Raw genomic sequence first — 19,066 nt, forward strand, 5'->3', positions numbered from 1 at the left:
GCTGTTTGTCAGTCTTCTTTAAAAGCTTCCTGATTTCTCATTTCACTGTTGGGATAGCTGAGGAGCTGTAGTGGAGAACTAATTCTTGAGATTCAGGACAAAGCCATGGCAAGATTCTCTAGCAGAAACTTCATTCCAGTTCCAAAAATCTACCATGTATTTTATTCAGTGTATGGGCCTGGCATTTTTCTGTTGGTTCTCCTCCTTTACCTTCTTCTGCAGAAATGAACCCCAGAGCCTTTGCTGGGATTTCTGCTTAGTGGCTGTTTTGTGGCAGAATATTTTGCAGGAGACAGATCAGGGCTTTCTTTGTAGTCTTCACAGGTTTGTAAGATGCTCTAGAAATGCATAAATACATATTAGCAGCTACTAAGAGCTTACCCATTCAGAGAGAAGTACTGATCTTATTTCAGAAACATAGAAGAGGAAGTCACTTGGCTATGGGCCATGAGAACCCTGCATATCTGCTAGAGCCTCATTAGAAAGCTTGTTCATCATTCTTAGTAAAGTGCATTGGAATTTTTCAGTATAGTTTTTCATTAGAAATGTTAATAAAACCCAGAATATTTACCAGGAATTTAATCTCAATGTAACTTCTAACTTTAAAGAATTTTTCTGGTTAATAGAAAAGACCAGCCTGGTCAACAAGCTCTCACCACCGAGCTGTGCAAGGTCTGTTCTCCTGCCCTGCTCTGCTGGGCTTGTTCATGCCCTAATTGTGCTTCTCATCAGTTTTCTGTCTCTGAATAGTCACCTGTAATGTTAATTCTATTAAATGCCTCACTGATGGTTCTTTAACATGGTCAGTTTGGGGGTTTGCAAGCACTGTTATCTTAACAGGCGTTGCTATATAAGCTAAGTGCCAAGGGTGAGCTGCACAGGGACCACCACAAGCACCAATAATGCCCTGTTCATCTCTGCGTAGAACGGGAATGGTGTTGGGAATAACTGGAACTTGTTTTAGCACTGGAGAGCTGGAGGAGGGCCAGTAATTCCTGGATAGCCGCAGTGGATTTATGTAATTTATTTAACATAGAGCTCTGGTTAGCTGTTGACAATGATTTTTACAGCTGTGTATTTTGTATAAGGGAAAAGAGAAAAACTGTCTTAATTTGAATAGAACTTAAACAAAATACTAAGGATTTATAACAGATGTTCAGACATGATGTTCTGTAGTGTATTGATTTTTGACTCCCAACACATGCCAGGACACATTTGCCATGCAAAAAAGGCAGTCTGTGAATTCCTGGAACAGCTGCTGAGATGGTGGTATGAGACACTTCCAGTGTGACTGCTACAGTCTAGAAAAAAGAGACATTGCTAGATGATGCTGTAGGCCTTTGTGACTGCAAAAGTTGAAGATATTTTGAGCTTCTCCATAAGGGGTAAAATTTCTGAAGTTTTATGGCAATACAAGGTTCTAAAGGCGAAGATTCTTGTGCTAGGCTGTACATAGAGCTGCAGCCCCAGCTGGCTAGGCTTTGCGGTCCCATGTGACGTGTGAGACTGCAATAGGATCTCAAATCCTAGCTTATTCCCCAAAGGAATTTATCAAATGGTTTGCACAGCCTTAATTTCTCTTGACTCTCTAGAGAATATTTTAAAATTAAACAAAACTAAAATGAAATGAATCTATTGATAGAACTGATAAGACACTTTCCAGCATTCACAGAGCATCATCATGTCATATTTGGCCCTATCCAGTTGCAGTTTTGAGCAGAAATATTGAGTGATGTTACTTGTCATTTATAAAATTTTTTTCAATTTTCATTCCAATAGGCACTTCTTTTGGCAGGGACAGCTTCCTAAACACATCTGTGTACAGGATTAAGTATCAAAGCAATGATTAAAGACACTTGGAATTAGTGAAAATATGGCCTTGTAGAGACATGAAAGAGGAAAGATCAGCTTGCTACCTCAAAACAATTACAGGAATTGAGTTGTGTATTTTGAATGTAAGTACATTTTGTCTGCTTTTTCTTGGCTCGTAACTATTGCGTTATAAAGTTTCATCATACAGAGAGCAATTTAAATCAATGAGACGCAATTTCACTTCCTAAGAGCATGATGCATGAAAGAGCATGTTCGATATCAGAGCAGAAGATTGACAGATATGCAACTTCATGGTTCAGTGTGTCTTAATCTGGATGTTTGCCTCTTATCATCAATATTTACTGCTACAGCAGTGAGATTGCTATGAGAAAGAGAACAGGAGAAGGAAGTAGATCAGTTTTTAGAGACAAAAGTAGCTGAGAAGTCATGTTAAAGTGATTGGAAGATAGGGATGGGGTTTTGCCTTTATTTATTTTTCCTTCGTATAGAAGTTGTATAGAAAGAAGGTGATTTCCCACCGCTAGAGGCTTGTGATCTGTTTAAGTAAGTTTCCTTGCCTGCAGGATGAGGGGTCTTGTGGTTACTGAATGACACTTTAGCAAAGTGGGCCCCTTTTCTGGGGCTGCCATGAATTTCCTGTGTGAGTTAGAGCAAAACTTAACCTTTCTGTGTCCACATGCATGTGTGTTTGTCACCAAGACACATTTAGGGCATCTGGAAAGTATACAGAAGCCTGGCAAATATGACACAGGACTTGTGGGAGCCCTGCAAGGAGTCTAGGTGCGATGAATGAAGATCAAGTAATGTCTGAGGGGATATCAAATGGCACTATATCACTATATGTGGGCAACTGAATTGAATCTTCTATCCTTTTTTTGGTGTCTTAAAATGAGGAAAGCAGTTATTTCTTGCTCCAGTTCTATTTCTGCCCACTCCTTGGGCTGTGAAGTGAGGTTTTTGAGAGGCTATATGTGATATAAAAAGATAATGCTAATGCAACACCCTAGCCATAGAAAGACTAACCATTCTTCCACCGTCTGTCAGAGGAAGAGCGAAGGATGGACAATTCCAAACGGAGCTGCAGCACATTTGCTGCAGGTCCTAAAACCCAGATCCCCAAATTATTTTGGTTAAAGAGAAAATCTGCAATAAACTTTGGCCTATTTTCATGTGGATAAAAACTAATTTTGAGTTTGATGCAAGACTGTTAGGATGCATGTGTTTCTCATTACCTTGAGCTCAGAGGTACTGTTTTTAGGGTAGTTTTGTTCAGTTTAGACTTGCTTGATGAAGTTGCGAGTGCAACTTAATGTGAATTCAAAGAGAATTGGTGAGTTTTACAAGGCTGTCAAAGGTATTTGGCCTGGGTTTAACTGGACTTTTCTAAGGTGTTTGCTCAGAATATGGATAGCCAAACCAGAAACTTCTGGCAGCTTTAGACAGAGTGATCCCTCATAGCACTTACCAATGAATTAGCTTAGCTGGCCCTATGGGCAGTCCTTTTAAAATGTGCTTTTTACCTTCTGCTTTCATTGCTTCTGAGATGATTAAAAATGAAAAGTTATTTTTATCTTCCTTGTTTTCCTTTCTGCAGCTTTAGGCAGAAGATATATCTGCTTCTCTTCTCAAGTATTTATTTACATGTTCTGCAGTTTCACCTAAAAGGTGAAATTCTGGAGACACTTGCTTCCTCCATACTCCTAGCGTCCCATTACTAAAATAAAGTATGAGATATGTCGTGAAGGCCCTCTGCCTACACAGCCTTTTTTATCTCACTGTGAGATTACAAATTATGAGCGAGATGAGTAACACGAGTCCCAACTGATTAGTTAGTCTTTTCAAACGGAAGCAGAAGACTTCCACCCAGAACCACTTTACAGAGGAGACCAAACACACGAAAGGAAATAGGGGGCAACTAGTCTGAAAAGCTGTGTTCAAGACGTGCGTCCCACATAACCACATGCTTTTGCCAGACAGACCCGAGTCTGGTCTTACGCACTGTCTCCTCGCTGTCTGAATAAATCAGCATATTTAATGCAATTCAGTACTTAGTACTTTAGTACTGCTTTTCCAATTACAATATATATATAATTTTGTAAAGAGAGAATATCTTTTTGTTTTCTTATAACATGATAGCTTGCCAACTCTAAGTGTTAATGCAAATAAAGTGTGCACATACATTTTTTTTTCCCTTTTTAAATGAAAATACTATTTCTTCCCTTTAACAAATATAATTCTAGTTAACAAAAAGAATGCTCTAACAGATGATAAAGACTTAGTCAAATAAAGGGGATGGGGAAGATACGGAGGGTTTTTTTCCTTTCTTTCTTTCCTTTTTTTTTTTTTTTTTTAAACTAATCTGAATCTATTAAGAACTCATGAATTCTCCCTGACTTCTATTCAGTGGGAACACTACATGAAATAGCTCATTCAAAATGCTTAATGATGAAAGCAATAATAAATATACATATGTTAATTACATGCCATGTTTATTGCATATTTAAAATACAGCATGCATCAAATACATAGATGGAGATGACACCTGTGTTCATAAGGATAAATTGACGATACTGTGCTGGTTTTTCAATATAAAGGTAAGTATCTGTAATGAAATGAGCTAAGAACTAAGTGCGTGTCCATTGAAAAAGTTAACCCCCACTTACGGTGACTTAAAGTAGAACAGCATAGTTCGATTTCTCACCTGCACTAACGAAGTCTCTGGCAAATAAATTATGTTGGTGTAGTATGAGCCAGTTATGTTCCCATAGTTGTTCCACACTCAGTTCTCCAGTGCACTGAAACCTGCAAAAATATGATCGAAGGAGTGCTCCTTAATCCGGTCCATTAATCACTGCTATGATCTGCCAGTTCTCACAGACCTTGCTGACAGTGAAACGATACAACTGGCAGAGGCTTTGTGCTGCTTCTGGTTGTTGATAGCAACAAGCACATATCGGAGAATAAAGGCCCAACAGGCAAGGTGTTCTGTGTTTCCTCTTTTCAGGAATGTTGTCTGATTAATGATAATAGGCTCAGCTTGCACTAAAAGATTTACTGATGGAAAAACAGATACCTGGCTCAGTCTTGCAATCTCATGTATCTCATGAACAACAATGAGGGCAACTCTCCCTGCAACTTCTGCAGCCCATGTAAGTAGCTATGTTTGCAAGGTTTACAATAGACTCTAGAGGGCAATTTATAGAAGTAGTAATGAGTTGCTGGAGACTAAGCATGGCTCAAATAATTGCAAAGAAATTCCTACAAAAGATTGAGAGATTTTAAAATGAAAGCAAGACTTCTATATCCACCTCCTTTGATCCTCTGCCAAAAAAAAAAAAAGTCTTTAAAATCATGTATGATGCCATAATTTCTCCATGAGCAAAACATACAGACTTAGTTGCTAACCAGTCTGTATTTAAAGTCTTAGTGTGAATCTGACACATCTTAATGTGTTATCTTTGTGTTTTTGTTTCATTTTAGCTTAACTTGTCCCTTTTTTTATTCCGTCTTATGCTTTGAAGTTGTTGAGCAGGCTTCTCTGTGATAAATTATACAGATTACTTTCTACTAAATGAATACAGAAATTCTGATTCCTGGGCCTAAAATTTGGTTCTTTCATAAACCCTTAAAGTTTGGAAGAAGTAATTTTGAAGCTTCAAAATCACATATTTGTGGCCTGTCTTTTATGCAGACACATTAATTTCCATTTGAATTGAAAAATCAAAATACAGAAATAAGCTTCATGGTCACGTTTGGAATGCAGAAGAAATGCAAGTGTATGTGTTCAATATATAATGCACATGTACACCATAAAGAGAACGTTAGGTTTTGGTTTGTGGGTCTAGTAGCCAGTCTCTATGGGTGATACATGAATAGCTCATGCATTAGTAAGAATGTAATTTTGTAAATGAAGAGCAGGAGTGTTTTTCTTTTGATTTCTGGAGATCTATTTCCTAAAGAAGCTGCAATTTTATCTTCTACAGCATAAGTATGTATTGATAGGTATATGTAGATGGTCTCACTTGTTTTTCAATATGTGGCAATTTTATAGAGTAAGATACGTCCTGAAAACTTTTTTTTTATAATTTGAGAATGTAGTATTGATTTTTTCAAGAAGAATAGATTTTCTTATATGTCAAAGTTAAAAACAAGATATCTCCTTTTTTATTGTGCTCCTTAAATACAAAATTTCTTTTCCTGCTTTATATTAAGAAACATAATCTATGTAGGCTTTTGTCAGCTTGTAAGGGGGAACTGTGCCGACGTCATTCTGTTGGCCATCAACATCCTGTGGCATGTTAAATCATACAGGAACAGCTGTAATCGGAGATGATTTTTGGACATTTAAAAATATTTTCCAAAACATTTTCCCCATTTGAAGTCCTCAAGCCTGTGAGCCAGCTGCCTAAGTAGAGGTGTGCCATCTCATGCTAAAATATCCAGGACAGGGCTGGCAGGTTTGGCTTGAGCCTGCAGATCTGTGTCCTTCTGAAACGTCAACCAAGGCCAAGTAGGATCTCGTATAGCATCTCAAATAGCATTAGGTGTCTTTGTTTATGAATTTAAATCTTTCCCTAGATACTTTGGTAGGCAAAGATGGGAAATAAAACAGAGGTTAGGGTTGTACCTTTATCCTAAGATTGGGCCTTAAACTCTGCTATTCTGGATCTTCCCCAATGCTGGGTCACAGTTGTAGCTGAGTTTGAGCACACGTTACTCGTCCTTTTTGGAAGTTGTTGCCCATGGCTCCTTGGGGACTGAACAGTCTCTTTCAGCAGAGCGCAGAAAATCAGAAAAGCTTTTGCATCTCACAGTCCTTTTCTGGTAACAAATTTAAGCACGTGTGTCTGTGTGTGTATATGCATACATATATACACCCACGTATATATTTATGCATACAGCTATCTATACATCAGTGTGGGCAAGAGATGATAGCGACCACCATCTCCTTCCTGCTCCCACTATGGGAGCCCCCACGCACGCAGGGTTCACCCCATGGGGAGCAGCGCTCAGCCCAGCGCGGGTGGAGGAATGCAGGGGCTGACACCAGCTGGGCCTCCAAAGCCAAAATCCACCATGTAAGAAAGAAAGAAGACGTGGGGTATAAAATGAGACAGAGGAACTTGCTTGGGTTAAAAATAAAAGTTGAGAGCAACCACCAGGACTAGGAGTTGGTTAGAAACTATTCTACAGCAGTAAAAATATGATAGTTTCAGTGTTTGTTATAACTCCTTAGAAAATCTGTTTTCAGTCCCCTAAGAAAAAAAAAAAAAAAAAAACTTTTGTTGAAAAAGGCCAGTGATGGTTTCATCACTTACTGCATAAAAGTAGAGAATGGCGGACTATTTGTTGTATATTGGTTGTCAGATCTGGACATGAGATCCATACAGCATGGAAGCAGCAGGCACACATATAAACTAAAAGCCAAGTGTACCTGTTCTGAAAGGACATAAGAGGCACGGCACGAGCCTGGCATCCCTCGGGGACTCATTTCCCTTGTGGGATGCTGCTGATCCTGCGCGTGACCTGTCCGTGTGATGGTGCTGGACATGCACCCGCAGCAAGACACGAGCTAGGGGACTGCATGCGGCTTGGTGCTGAGCAAAAGCTGTTGAAGGCTCCTCTAGCCTTCCCTCTCCATGCTCTTTCCATGCTCCATTTTGCAGGGTGGTTGGTATATGCCAACTTGCAGCTTCCTTACCCAGTGTCTCTGCAGGAGATTTATGCCCTTTTGGCTCCAGAGCCTATAGGAAGCCTGTGCTGCAGGAATGCCCGGGGAACTGGGAAAGGGCTCTAGCACACCTGGAGGGGCTTGCTCAGACTTTATGCTTCCAAAGGGGTAATTGTACACAAAAATGTGTGTTCACAATTAAAACAAACAGGTTTGTGAGAGTATCCTTACCATCCATGCCATAAATGAGAACCATAAGCAAGGAAAAGCATGTCCACTCATTTCTTTAACTGATTTCTAGGATGAGCTCAGAAGAAATACAAATTTCCTTTTGTCATAATATTCCTCCTCGATCTCAGTTGTCTGCACAGTAACTCTGTGACCACTTTCTGGTCACAGCCGTGGGGTAAGCTTGTATTTAAGGCCTTCCATGAATTGGCCTCCTTTCTTTAGGGCATGGCGTGTGTTACAAGTATGCAGTACAAAGTGATAAAGAGCTGCTTATGTCAAGGTTAAAAAAGCTGATGAGGAAATCTTCCTTTAATTAGCTCAATGTTTCTCCTCTTTCTCCTTCTCTTGTTGTGAATTATGACTTCTGTAGTGTAACACCAAGGCATAAGCTTATAGGTGCCATAGATATCAGTAAACATCATTTGGCAGGTTCCGCTCAACGTTGCCTTGCAGAACATGAGCATGAACACTTGGGGAGCCAACGTCTCAGGTATGTAAGTGCCTACTTGGGAGAAAAATACTTTACTGTAGTGACAGGCTGTGGCACCCCCTGGTAGCACAGCAGTGCTGGCTTTAAAAGGGAAACCTTGAAATGGTGGTGAATGGTGAAATGTAACTTTTCTATCAGAAACATCTATCCACCAGAGAGCCTCAGGGGAAAGTTTTAGTTCCTATAATGTTCTCTCACCACCCAGTGTGTGTGTGTGTGCGCGTTTGTGAGTTTATTTTTTTCTAATCTGAGCTAGAGAGGCAGCAAAGCCCAGGGGGTGATGGATGAAGCAAAGTGTTTAAACAGAGGGAGTTACTGAGATAGAGCAAGAAACTTCAGGGTTTTTTTGCTGCTTTATATTTTACTTTTTGCCTTCTACTCCACTTGGCTGAAGCCCCTGATCTTTTTGGTGTTTCATTACCAACCTTAATCAAGAGATGTAATAGACTCCCATGACCATTCCCCTCGGGGTTCAGCTGGAAACATGAGGGTGTTGAAGGAAGGCTAGACCTCCCAGATCCTAAAACCCTTGCTCCCATTTGGCTTGTTCCCATCTAACGTGCCGGTTTTGAAGCCTCATTCAACTGAGGCTCGCGGTTGGTGGAGCAAAGAGGGGACACACAGGTTCGCACTGGGACACGGCAAGCAGCTTGTGTACAAGAGAAGCTCTGCTCAGAGACGGCTCAACGCGGTTGAGCTCTTCTATATGTACAGTGATTTTTTTCCACTTCCAATTTACCTCAAATATTCAGCAAAACTGAAAACCATCATATCCTAAGCCTTAAGGTCCTGGAGGCAGCTCGAAACTTTGAGCAAAATGAATGGGAGTTGTTCTAATTCCCTGTTAAAATATTCGTCTTTGTGACAGCAGGGCTATCCAGAAAACTGCCACAAGGTGGTGGCAGAGTATTTGATAAGATGTTGAAATTACCGTATAAAAACAGCAATTTTCTTAGCATAGGTTTACTGCAAAATAGCTGTGCATGCAGCATGTTTTAAAGTGTTATGTAAAAGAAATGCACTTTAATGCTGCAGAAGTTCTCCCTGCAGAACTTCAGCTTGCACCTCTAATTGCACTAGCAATCAGTGGCGAAGCCTATCTGCTGTGTTAGAGAGGATGTTTTTTTCCTCTGGTTCCTTTTGTACTTATTATTCCAGTAAATCTTCCATCTGATGGGAATTCTGGCCTTTTCCTTGAGAAAAATAAGAAAAAAATCCCAGTTAACCTAAATCTGATTTTGTAGCTATAATCTCATTTCCCTGGTTCCTTGAAGCACGCTCCATGTCTTCTGTTTGTGCACTGCTGCTTTCCAGTTGTGGATGTGTTTCCTTCCCTTCTACATCACCGTAGAAGATTTTGAAAAAGTTCTCTAATGGCTGTTTTCTCTTGTTGTTTCATTTCTTTCATGTGTACTGTCAGCAAAGGATCAATTCCAGGGATAGTTTTAAATACATAAATGGAAATATATTGGATTTTATTATAAAAGCAAGGATGTTTGAGATACGAAAACCATATTTTGTTTGTATATTTTTTTTAAAATAAACCACCCTGTGTCACAGATGCTAACACCTTTCCTAGGCGTTTTAGTAGGCAGTCACTCACAGGAATTATTTGATTGACTTCAAGTTCCAAAGTCCAAAGAATCTGTCTAACTGAGGACAGTAAAATATGAATATGGTCAAATTTTAATTCATTCTAAAAGGAAACAGAAACAACCCTCTCCCTTGTATTATTTTTTAAGAAAGAAATAATCAACCTTTCTGTTTTCATAATTATTAAATTTGTAAGCGCAAATGAGCTGAAACTTCATCTTTAGTAGACAAAGTACTTAATAGTGGTATGTGCTCTTTTTTTTTTTTTTTTTTCCTTTATTAACTCATGTCACAGGAGCCTGTGCAGAATTATGCCAATTCAGAATATTGGCATAATGCTTCATCATGCAAACCTATTTTTCAGTACTAATAAAAATGTGATGTGAAAACATTAGAAAAAGCTTAGAGAATTACCATGAAATATTACTGTACCTTGGAGGCATGTTTTAAAAAAAAAAAATACGATTTTCAGTTTCTGCTCTGGAAACTAAGCTCTGGAGATTAACATTTAAGGGAATAGGTTTGAAGCAGCTTGTAGTATGCAGGTGATAATCGTGCTCAAGGCAAGTCATGGCACTGTCCACATTTGGAACCGTCTTGCAGAAAGTTCCTTTTTGGTACCAGGCAGAGGGGCCTCTTAGCAATGCAAGAGTTAATAACCTAGTGTCAGTCAGTGTCACTTCATCTGTTATCCCCTGGTTTATGCACTACCGAATTACAGCGCCAAGAGCGTTTCGGAAATTTTGTGTCGTCAGTCGGAATTTGCTTATGCATCTTCTCTACTAAATATAATGTTTTAAGAGGCAAATTAGCTCAACCATCCAAAGGAGAGCTCACTCTGTTATGTTATATGAAGAAGAGTTTTCCTGAGACTGTGGTTTTCTTTTTTTTTTTTTTTTTTTACACACAGATTCTTTATCATATAACTATTTAGGAATAAATGGCCCATGTGCTCTAGATGTTGAACATTTGCTTGGGTTAGTGACAGAAATATCTGTGACTAGAGAAAGAGATATCTATGACCAGAAGAAATATTAAATAATGTTATTACATGTGGTGCATTAGTCTAGGGAGAAAGAGATCTTCAGCCTGCGGGTAACAAAGCACTCGTTTCACATTTCAGAAGAAGAACAAGCTAATATATTTTTTGAGAGTATTTTGTTACTCAAATTCATCTGTATCTCTGTAGCTGTGCAGTCATGGGAGTAACTGCTGTCAATGCAGTCAATAAGAATTTTATTATTCACAGTACTGAATCCTATGATTTCTTCTCTTCCTGTCTGCTTTGCTAAAACGTGAGATTTAGAAGAAAATATAATACATCTGAAATTCTTCAAGAAATACAATTTATCCGAGAAGTCGTTTTGTTTTGTTTTTCTCTGTGGTTTATGAGCCCGTAGGTTAGAAGCATCGCATTACAAAAAAATGGTTTCCCCAGAGGTACTTTACTTGTTTGTTTGCCATTGATTACCTGCCTCTGTCAGCCTTGGTAGCGCTGCTACGCATGGCGGGGAAGCTATTGACAGAGCTAAATATAACCTGCATGCAAAGCTAAATGCAAACAGATCTCAACTGGGAGACAAATCCAGCTCTGCTCATTTTATACACAAATAACTAAACACATGCAAGGCAGAAAAGAATACGGGGCAATGCCTCTTTCAGAACAGGCATGATACCACGGCAGCTAGAAACCATAGGCAGCGAAAAAGAGAAGTGAGGCAGCTAGACTATACTAGACTGAGTGATCTACTTCTTCTCACGGGAGATGAGAGCATCCAAAACTCCGTGTTCTGAGAATAAATATGTCTAAGAATGCCTTTGATCTAATTTCCATGGCCTAATATTATAGAAACTGGAAAATTGGGAAAAATGGGAAGGGAACTATTCTAGAAAGTGTGACCTTTGCAACGATATTCAAAGTAAAGCTTTTAGTGACAATTTCAGTGCCATCTGTTAGTCCTTCAAAATACTTACTTCATTTGAAATACTTACCTAGTATTAGAAATTTTATCTCGAAACAAAAATGGCAGCATGAAATAATTCTACCTCCTAACTAGAATAGGACCAAATTAACCATTTTTTTTATCATGATGTATTTACTGAATGATGAAGGATATGCATGGTCATCTCATAGTCATTTCTCAAATTCATTTTCTCATTACAAAAAGGATCTTTTTCTTTAACTAGATGAGATCTGTAACCTGTGTCAAGATATATGACAATTTCACTTTACATAGCTTGTTCCTCCTTTGGCTTTCAGTATATCGAAAAGCAGATGTTATACTTCATGCTTAAAGCTTATTTTATGTATATGTATACATAAATTTACTTGATCATATGAAGAATAAATGTCAAGCAGAAGTTTGAAGATGTTATATAAATTTCATGAATTTAATCTGTATGCAGATGCAATAAGTCAAAATTCAGGGTGGAGTGTGTCTTGAGAAAAAGTCTTTATTTTAGCCTCTGGTGCTCAGAACTTTTGGCTATTTTATATTTGTAGCTCTGATGAAGGAGGGTGTATTACCTTGTGTCTTCCATTTGCTCCAACACCCCCAGGTCTGGCTGGTGCTCGAGGACATCGGAGCATCATTGTGTTACCAGGGGATTTTCTATCAAAACGGGATATGCCAGCTCCTGGGATCTAGCTTTTCCAGAAGCACACAGAATTTGACAAGCTTTGACCCAGCACAGGTGGGAACCCCACCAGAGTTTGTCTGACAGTCCTTTTCTGCTGCAAGAAAAGAAGTGTCTGTTTTGAGCTTATTTCTAGCATTTTATTTGGCAGGATTTTTCATAAATCTACTTTATTTTTATTATTATTTCATTATTATAAGAGTGGCTCCTTTTAAAAATAAATTCTTCTCAGAGTGGAAATTGGCTTGGATTTGTAAACAGAAAGAAAGAATAAATGAGCCCTATCCCTAAAGCAAGTGGGAAAGGCTTGGAGTGAAAATGTTTCCAGCGCAACTTCCCATGAATGCTTTCCAGTTACCTATAGCAATATTTTAATATTTTCTCCCTCCTCTTATTATCGAGTTAAAGAGGGAAAAAAAAGGGTAAAAAAAACTTCAAAAAATTCACCATAACTTCAGTAAGACAATTATTGAATGTGTAGTATTCAATATTACCACACTGTAACCTTCTTTCTTTTCCTCTTGCAAATCCAGAGACATTATAAATAATTCTGATAATGTGCTAACACTTAAGGCTATGAGGAATAGTTGATGCACAAAGTTGTAAGATTAGTTATAACTCTCCCTACAAAATTTATAGCCAGATTTTCTAAAACTTTAGTGTCTTTGATAATTAAAATATTACTTTGACAAGTATTAAATGCCTTTTCTCTGATGGATTGCATTGAAGCTTGAGGGCCACCTTTTCCCTTGTGTATACATGCTTGATAATGGATATAATGGCAGTATCTAAATGTTAGGAGTGATGAAATGTTAGGAATTATATGGTAGTAAAAATGTTAGGAAATGTTAGGAGATAATTATGCAGTGGACTGTAGAGATTTACTCAGATATCAGGGGCTGGAGTATCCATTTCTGTTGAGCCATTCCTACTATGTTTTTTTGGAGTCATTAGAATAACAAGTGTTATTTGGATCAAGATTCACTTAGTTGCCTTTATTTTTAATTTCTCCTTATAGTGTGTTTGCAAACCCATCAGGAAGAAGAGGTTCCTGCCTGCTACTGGCTTGTCCATTCTTTCCCGGCGGTTTGTGAAGGAAAAGGTAGGAGGTGTGGGTGTTTTAAGGGAATGCTTTAAAAGAAAACTTTATGACTGCACATCTCTCTTCGAGGTACTTTTTCTCCTAGGTCACAAATGGCACAGAATATTTCAGCTTCCTAGTTGCCCTAATAAGCATGACGACTTGATCCTGCCTCTTCCTACACACCGGAATTTTCCATTGTGAAGATGAGGGTTGGATTTGGAGTCAGGAGAGGCGACCGGCTACTTTTCTGAGTAAACGGCATCATTTCAGCCGTCCCAATCACTGTCTTGGCAGTGACTTTACCCAGCAGAAATTCCCCAGGGCAGTGGCTGTGCTGCAGGCGGAAGCTGCTGTTTTCCCCAGAAGCATCATTGCAAAATGAGTGGTCGCTGCGGGACGGCAAAAAGAAACCACATCCTCCTCAGAGCCCAACCCTGAAACCCTGGGGCTTGTTTCTCTATTACCCATTAGTACCGAGGAAGATGAGAAAAAGAAATGGAGAGGTGAGAAAAGGAGCTGAGAAATAGCTTAGTTTTAGGGTAATGAAGAACAGCTGTTTTGCACTGTAGGTAGCCTGCGTAAGCCAGGGCAGTCCGTGGATCGAAGCACGTACCCGAAAGCAGAACGTCGGGGTTTTCAGGCGATGTCATGTCTTTTATTGTCGAAACTGAATTAGTTCCCTAATTTGGTTTGATAAATCCAAAGGCTCTCTCGTGTGGAGAACACGACGGCATGTAGAGGATGGAACAGAGGTCCAAACAGGGGGAGTTTCCTGGAAAAGCAGAGCAGCTCAAAAGCAAATGCGCTTAGTTCAAATCAGACGAAAGTCTTTTTTAAATTTATTTTATTTTTAAATCTGATTGTTGTCCATTCTATTTAGAATTATTTTCTGTAGTGAAGATTCTTCCTGTCCCAAATGCTGAGACGGTTTTCCTCGAGAATATACAATCATTCCTTCCTCCACCCCCAAAGAGGCAATGAATCCTCCAGCAGCTTTGCACCAGATCAGTGTGTGGGCTTAGGGACACAGACATCTTGAAGAAAATTGTATTAGGAAACATCAATTTATTCTTAATACTAGAAATGTTTGTTAAAAGGCATCTGATTATGAAATATTGTCTATAATTCTCATTATCTGCCACATTTCAACTTTTCTTCCTGTTCTGCATCAGTATACAACACTTTAAAAATGCTTACAAATTTCAAATAATAAAATGAATGAATTTATATGTCACATGAAAAAAGAAATTGAGACTATACTTTTAAAGAAAATATCAATGGCAAAGCAGAAATCCAGAACACTGGATAAAGAAACGTGAGGACCTTTGAGAAATAAAGCAAGCATCTGTGATACTATTCATAGAAGTCTTCCTTATGTTTAAAAATCTAACTAAAATATCTCTGCATATTCTATTCTGTTTCTTGAATATTTCTCCACCAACTTTATTAGACAGAATATGAGTATGGTACTGAAAAGTAGGATGGCAAAGGAAAATCTTAGATCTAGTTTGTACAATTACATAAGGAGAAGGTGATGTGTCTTGAGTTGCAATTGAAGATGTTTAAAATTCATAATCTCTCATGTTTAGGGCATTTTCTTTCTCACAAGAAGGGGAGCCACCGTTTCTGGTTTCCGTCCTGCTGCTTATTTAGCAGCTCCTTATACTCCTCTGACCTGAGAAACCTGGGGAAAGAGTCCTTTGCCATGAGGCTATAGATCAACCGCTGCGCGTCGTCAAAGCAACCAAGGGTGGGCTCGGAGATATTCCGAGAGATGTGGTTTCTGGTATGAAAGTCAATATTTATCTGGGGGTCAAAAGGAGACAGAAAGTCAATGTCAGTGTGACTGGAAAGCTGTTTGTCTACATGATGGTGAACATTTGAATTTCTTCTCAAAATGTCCTGGCTGAGCAGGAAGCTCATGCCTTTATTAGCCGGTATACTGAATTCTTAATTTAATCTGGCTCTCTAGTTTTAAAGAAATAATATCACTAAAAGAAAAGAGAGCTCTATTTTTCTCTGTTTATCTCTTTTAAACAGAGGCTGTCATACCCACTGATTATCCTCTTTTTTTTTTTTTTTTTTTTCTTCCAATCCAAATCCTAATTTTAGGATCTGACCAAAAAAAAATCTGCAAGTTTTTTTTTTTCTTTTAATAACAACAAAATGAATTTTTATCATCTATGGGCACAGGGACATACAGTCACAGTCACTACCAAATGCAAACCATCATGTGCAAGCTTGTGAGTATACATCTGATCAATAATTAACTGGCAAATTTGTTCCTTGATTGACTGCTGTAACAGAAATATCTGTAAGCTGATATATTCACATTAAAAGCAAATGCATAAATATCGATCATTAATATCCAATATGCTGGTATCTATAATGAACACAATTTCCTCCATATTGTGCTATAATGGTAGTCAGTGAAAATAAATTACATTGAAAACATTTCCTTACATTCAGAAATGCTACTTTAAAATTTAAGCGGTGCTGGTGGGAAGGTTGCACTGGAAGTATTGGGTGTAACCAGGAGGCATCTTTGCTTCACAGCTCCCCACGGCTTTCTCCCCAGCAAACAGAGGATGCAGGAATGGAAGAAAAGCCACCGTGAACTGCATTTTTGATCACTCAAAGAGTTTTGTTCTCAGCTTCCTGCTTGATTCTCAGCCACAGCGAGTACCCAAAATACCTATCTGAACTGCTTACCTCCTTTGGAGCATCAGCCTGTATGAAGTCTGAATAAATCTTTTGGGCTTTTGAGACCATTTTAGTAGAGGACTTGGTTTTCTTGAAGTCCTCGCAGGCCAGCCAGAACTCAATGTTCTCCTCGCTGAACTCAGAGCGCAGAAATGTTCTAAAAGCTGCCAGGCCGTCTGGAAAAGACAAGGCCACATGGTGGGACCAGGACAACACAGAGGGTCTGTACACGCGGCCTAGTGCAAAGGGGGATCTTGGAGACTTGTGTCTCTAAAAGAGTTTGAGGTGACAAACAACTGGTGATTTGAGGCTACCATCTGGTCTAAGGTATACTCTGAAAATTAAATCATACTCTTATACTGGAGTGTTGCTTCCCAGGGTGAGGGTAGCCTGACTAAACAGCACTTCGGCCTACTGTCAAGTGGTGGTTAAGTTTTTGGTGGAGAGATGGTCTCTTTGACGCTTTCAGTGTGCTTCAGGGGTGAGAAATAGAAACACGGTGCAAGTGCAAGGAAGCTTGGACCAGCTACGCAGGGTTTGGAGTTTCAGGTCAATGATGATGAGATCTCTTGGAGAAAGGACCAATCTGGGATTTTTAGAAGTGATTGCTCTCCACCTGAACATCAGTGCACAAGACTTGTATATTTCTTTGTAGTAGAAATAACGAAGAATTTTTTTTTCCCTTTTTTCCACGCTTATGTTAGCAAAGTGGGTTGGTTATAACATAAATAGCCAAAATAAGCTCATCGGAATCTACTCCCCCACTTCCAAGCATCGAATTTGTTCAGTTATTCCTATTCTGCTTGCATAGCTATCATCACATGAGCGCTAACCTCTGTAAAGTCAAGTTTGACTTGTGTCAGGCTGTTTTGTTTCAAGGACACTTCAAGACAATGTTTTTCTTAGCTGAGAAGCAAATAGCATAGCTGCTAAATGCATTATTTAAAAACTAGGAAAGATAGAATACATTGCTCTGAGTTTAATAACTATTATCTTTGTAAAATGAAACTTCTTTCGTATTAGCCTTGTATTTCTTAACATACTACTTACCTTTATTGGCTAGTAGCGTGTCCACAGATTCAGACCAGGCCATAGTTTTCCTAGTGGTTGACCTGTAGAAACAACATCTATCCTTGAAAATGGCACTGTGATATTTTGCTCAAGAGGAAAATGATGGTTGTTGCAACTATCCTCACTGTCCCCCCTTGCAACCTCACTGGGGGTGCAGGACAAGACATTTTTAAGTGCTGCCCTAGGTACATATGCAAGGCAACAAAACATATGGCTCAGACTTGTTTAGGGTGGAAAGAATCATACAGACTCATAAAGTAGGTTGCTATTTGACATTGACAGTTTGGTTATTCATCCAGAAGACAGTGTTTATGTTTGCACATGGTTGAACTATGATTAAGACACAGAATGGAAATACTAGTGTTCTGGGGCATGTACTGAATTTCTTCACAAATTCAGATGGATTAACCATTAATTTATATGACTCTTCCTGTTTAGAACATATAGAACCTTGTTCCCAAAGAAACTTCACAAATCAATTTATGTGAAACTTAGTCATTTTTTTGCTGAAAAAAATCATCTAAGGGAAGATCTTTATGCCAGCTATTGAACTGAAATATATACAGCAGATGGAGAGGTGTATCCTACAGGCATTTGTCAGCATCAGTAGTAATGGCCATCTCTATAAATTTATCAAGAGTTTATGTGATAGTGTCAACACAACTACTTAACTGCAGTTGCATTTATGATCATTGCTCTAAGATTATTTCACCGACACTCCTAAGATGCAAGCATTATATTGTTTTGTAGCTGCCTGTTTGTTTAATATGAAAATGATGTGTAAGGGAAATTAAATATGCACAATATGTATGCACACAAACCAGTGAAATAGGAGTGTAAATACATTTGCTATATATTGAAAACATGAATGAAAACTAAATATATCATTAGCTAGTATTTCACGACACATTATGAGCTGATGGAATTAACCATGGAGAGTTTGTTTTAGTAACTTAAGTAAGCTTTAAATTTATAACCCATTTATGACCTTTTCGGTGAATTTTGAACTTCTTTGTCAAATGCTTTTAACACTTGCAGGTTGTTTCTGTTTCAAAAAGATGCCTTATTTTTTAATAGTAGCTAGTCTAACTTAATCTACCAAGAGTAAGCAAGTGTTTTTTAACTAAACACATTTTGTATGCGTGTAGCTATCAAACTCTTCACTATATCCACTTACATGGTGTTTGCAAAGCTTACCCATCATCTTGTATGTTTTCCACTTGAGGCTCTTGAGAGTTATTGTCTCTTTGGTTCATTTTTGCAGGGCTTAACGCATGGGGACCAGTGAGTGCTGGGATGCTTGTAGGAAGCACAGTGATACCTTTACAAAGGACCATTTCCAGGACCATCGTTCTGCCCCCCACCTCACAGTATTCCCAGGACAATTTGTTTTCTGCTTTTGTGATCTCTCTGCTCTTTATATTTTAAAGAAATGAGGTACCGATCTGGGAAAATTATGGGTTTACCTAGTTTAATTTAAAAGGATAGTCATTTTGTTGCTCACAAAAGTATCCAAAAAACTCTCCCAAACAGACAAAATATCCCAAAGCTGAATGATAAGAAGTTGCATGTAGATGCTTAATTTTTCCAGACTGAAATGAATCCTTGAAAATAACTGTTTAAGTCCTAGAAAATGGTTGTGTATTCTCATATTCTTTTGTTTAGACTGCAGGTAAGGATCTCAGAAGTGATGACAGTTGATGTTACTGCAGCAAATAATGCCACAAGAAGTCAATGGTCTTGGTGCTTTTAG

The 19,066-nt window shown here is 38.6% G+C and overlaps 1 protein-coding gene across 1 annotated transcript; it reads right to left on the reverse strand.

Annotated features, from left to right (window-relative positions):
* Nucleotides 1-15,141: 15,141 nt before the first annotated feature.
* Nucleotides 15,142-17,335, reverse strand: RGS21 (regulator of G protein signaling 21). Its single transcript, XM_010222400.2, has 3 exons — nt 17,293-17,335; nt 16,252-16,418; nt 15,142-15,345 (listed from the first exon to the last, which is right to left on the reverse strand). The coding sequence occupies exons 1-3, from the start codon at nt 17,333-17,335 to the stop codon at nt 15,142-15,144; spliced, it is 414 nt and encodes a 137-aa protein (XP_010220702.2).
* Between the last annotated feature and the right edge of the window lie 1,731 nt (nt 17,336-19,066).

The sequence above is a fragment of the Tinamus guttatus genome, unplaced genomic scaffold, assembly GCF_059628265.1.
Source record: "Tinamus guttatus ecotype Peru unplaced genomic scaffold, ASM5962826v1 Tinamus_guttatus_pri_ptg000211l, whole genome shotgun sequence".
In the NCBI taxonomy this organism is placed as follows: Eukaryota; Metazoa; Chordata; class Aves; order Tinamiformes; family Tinamidae; genus Tinamus; species Tinamus guttatus.

Coding starts and splice junctions, on each gene's coding strand:
- RGS21 (XM_010222400.2), bottom strand. CDS start 17,335: ATGGCCTGGTCTGAATCTGTGGACACGCTACTAGCCAATAAAG. Junction 16,419..17,292: donor CACGCTACTAGCCAATAAAG/GTAAGTAGTATG, acceptor TGTCTTTTCCAG/ACGGCCTGGCAGCTTTTAGA. Junction 15,346..16,251: donor AGGCTGATGCTCCAAAGGAG/GTAAGCAGTTCA, acceptor TTTGACCCCCAG/ATAAATATTGACTTTCATAC.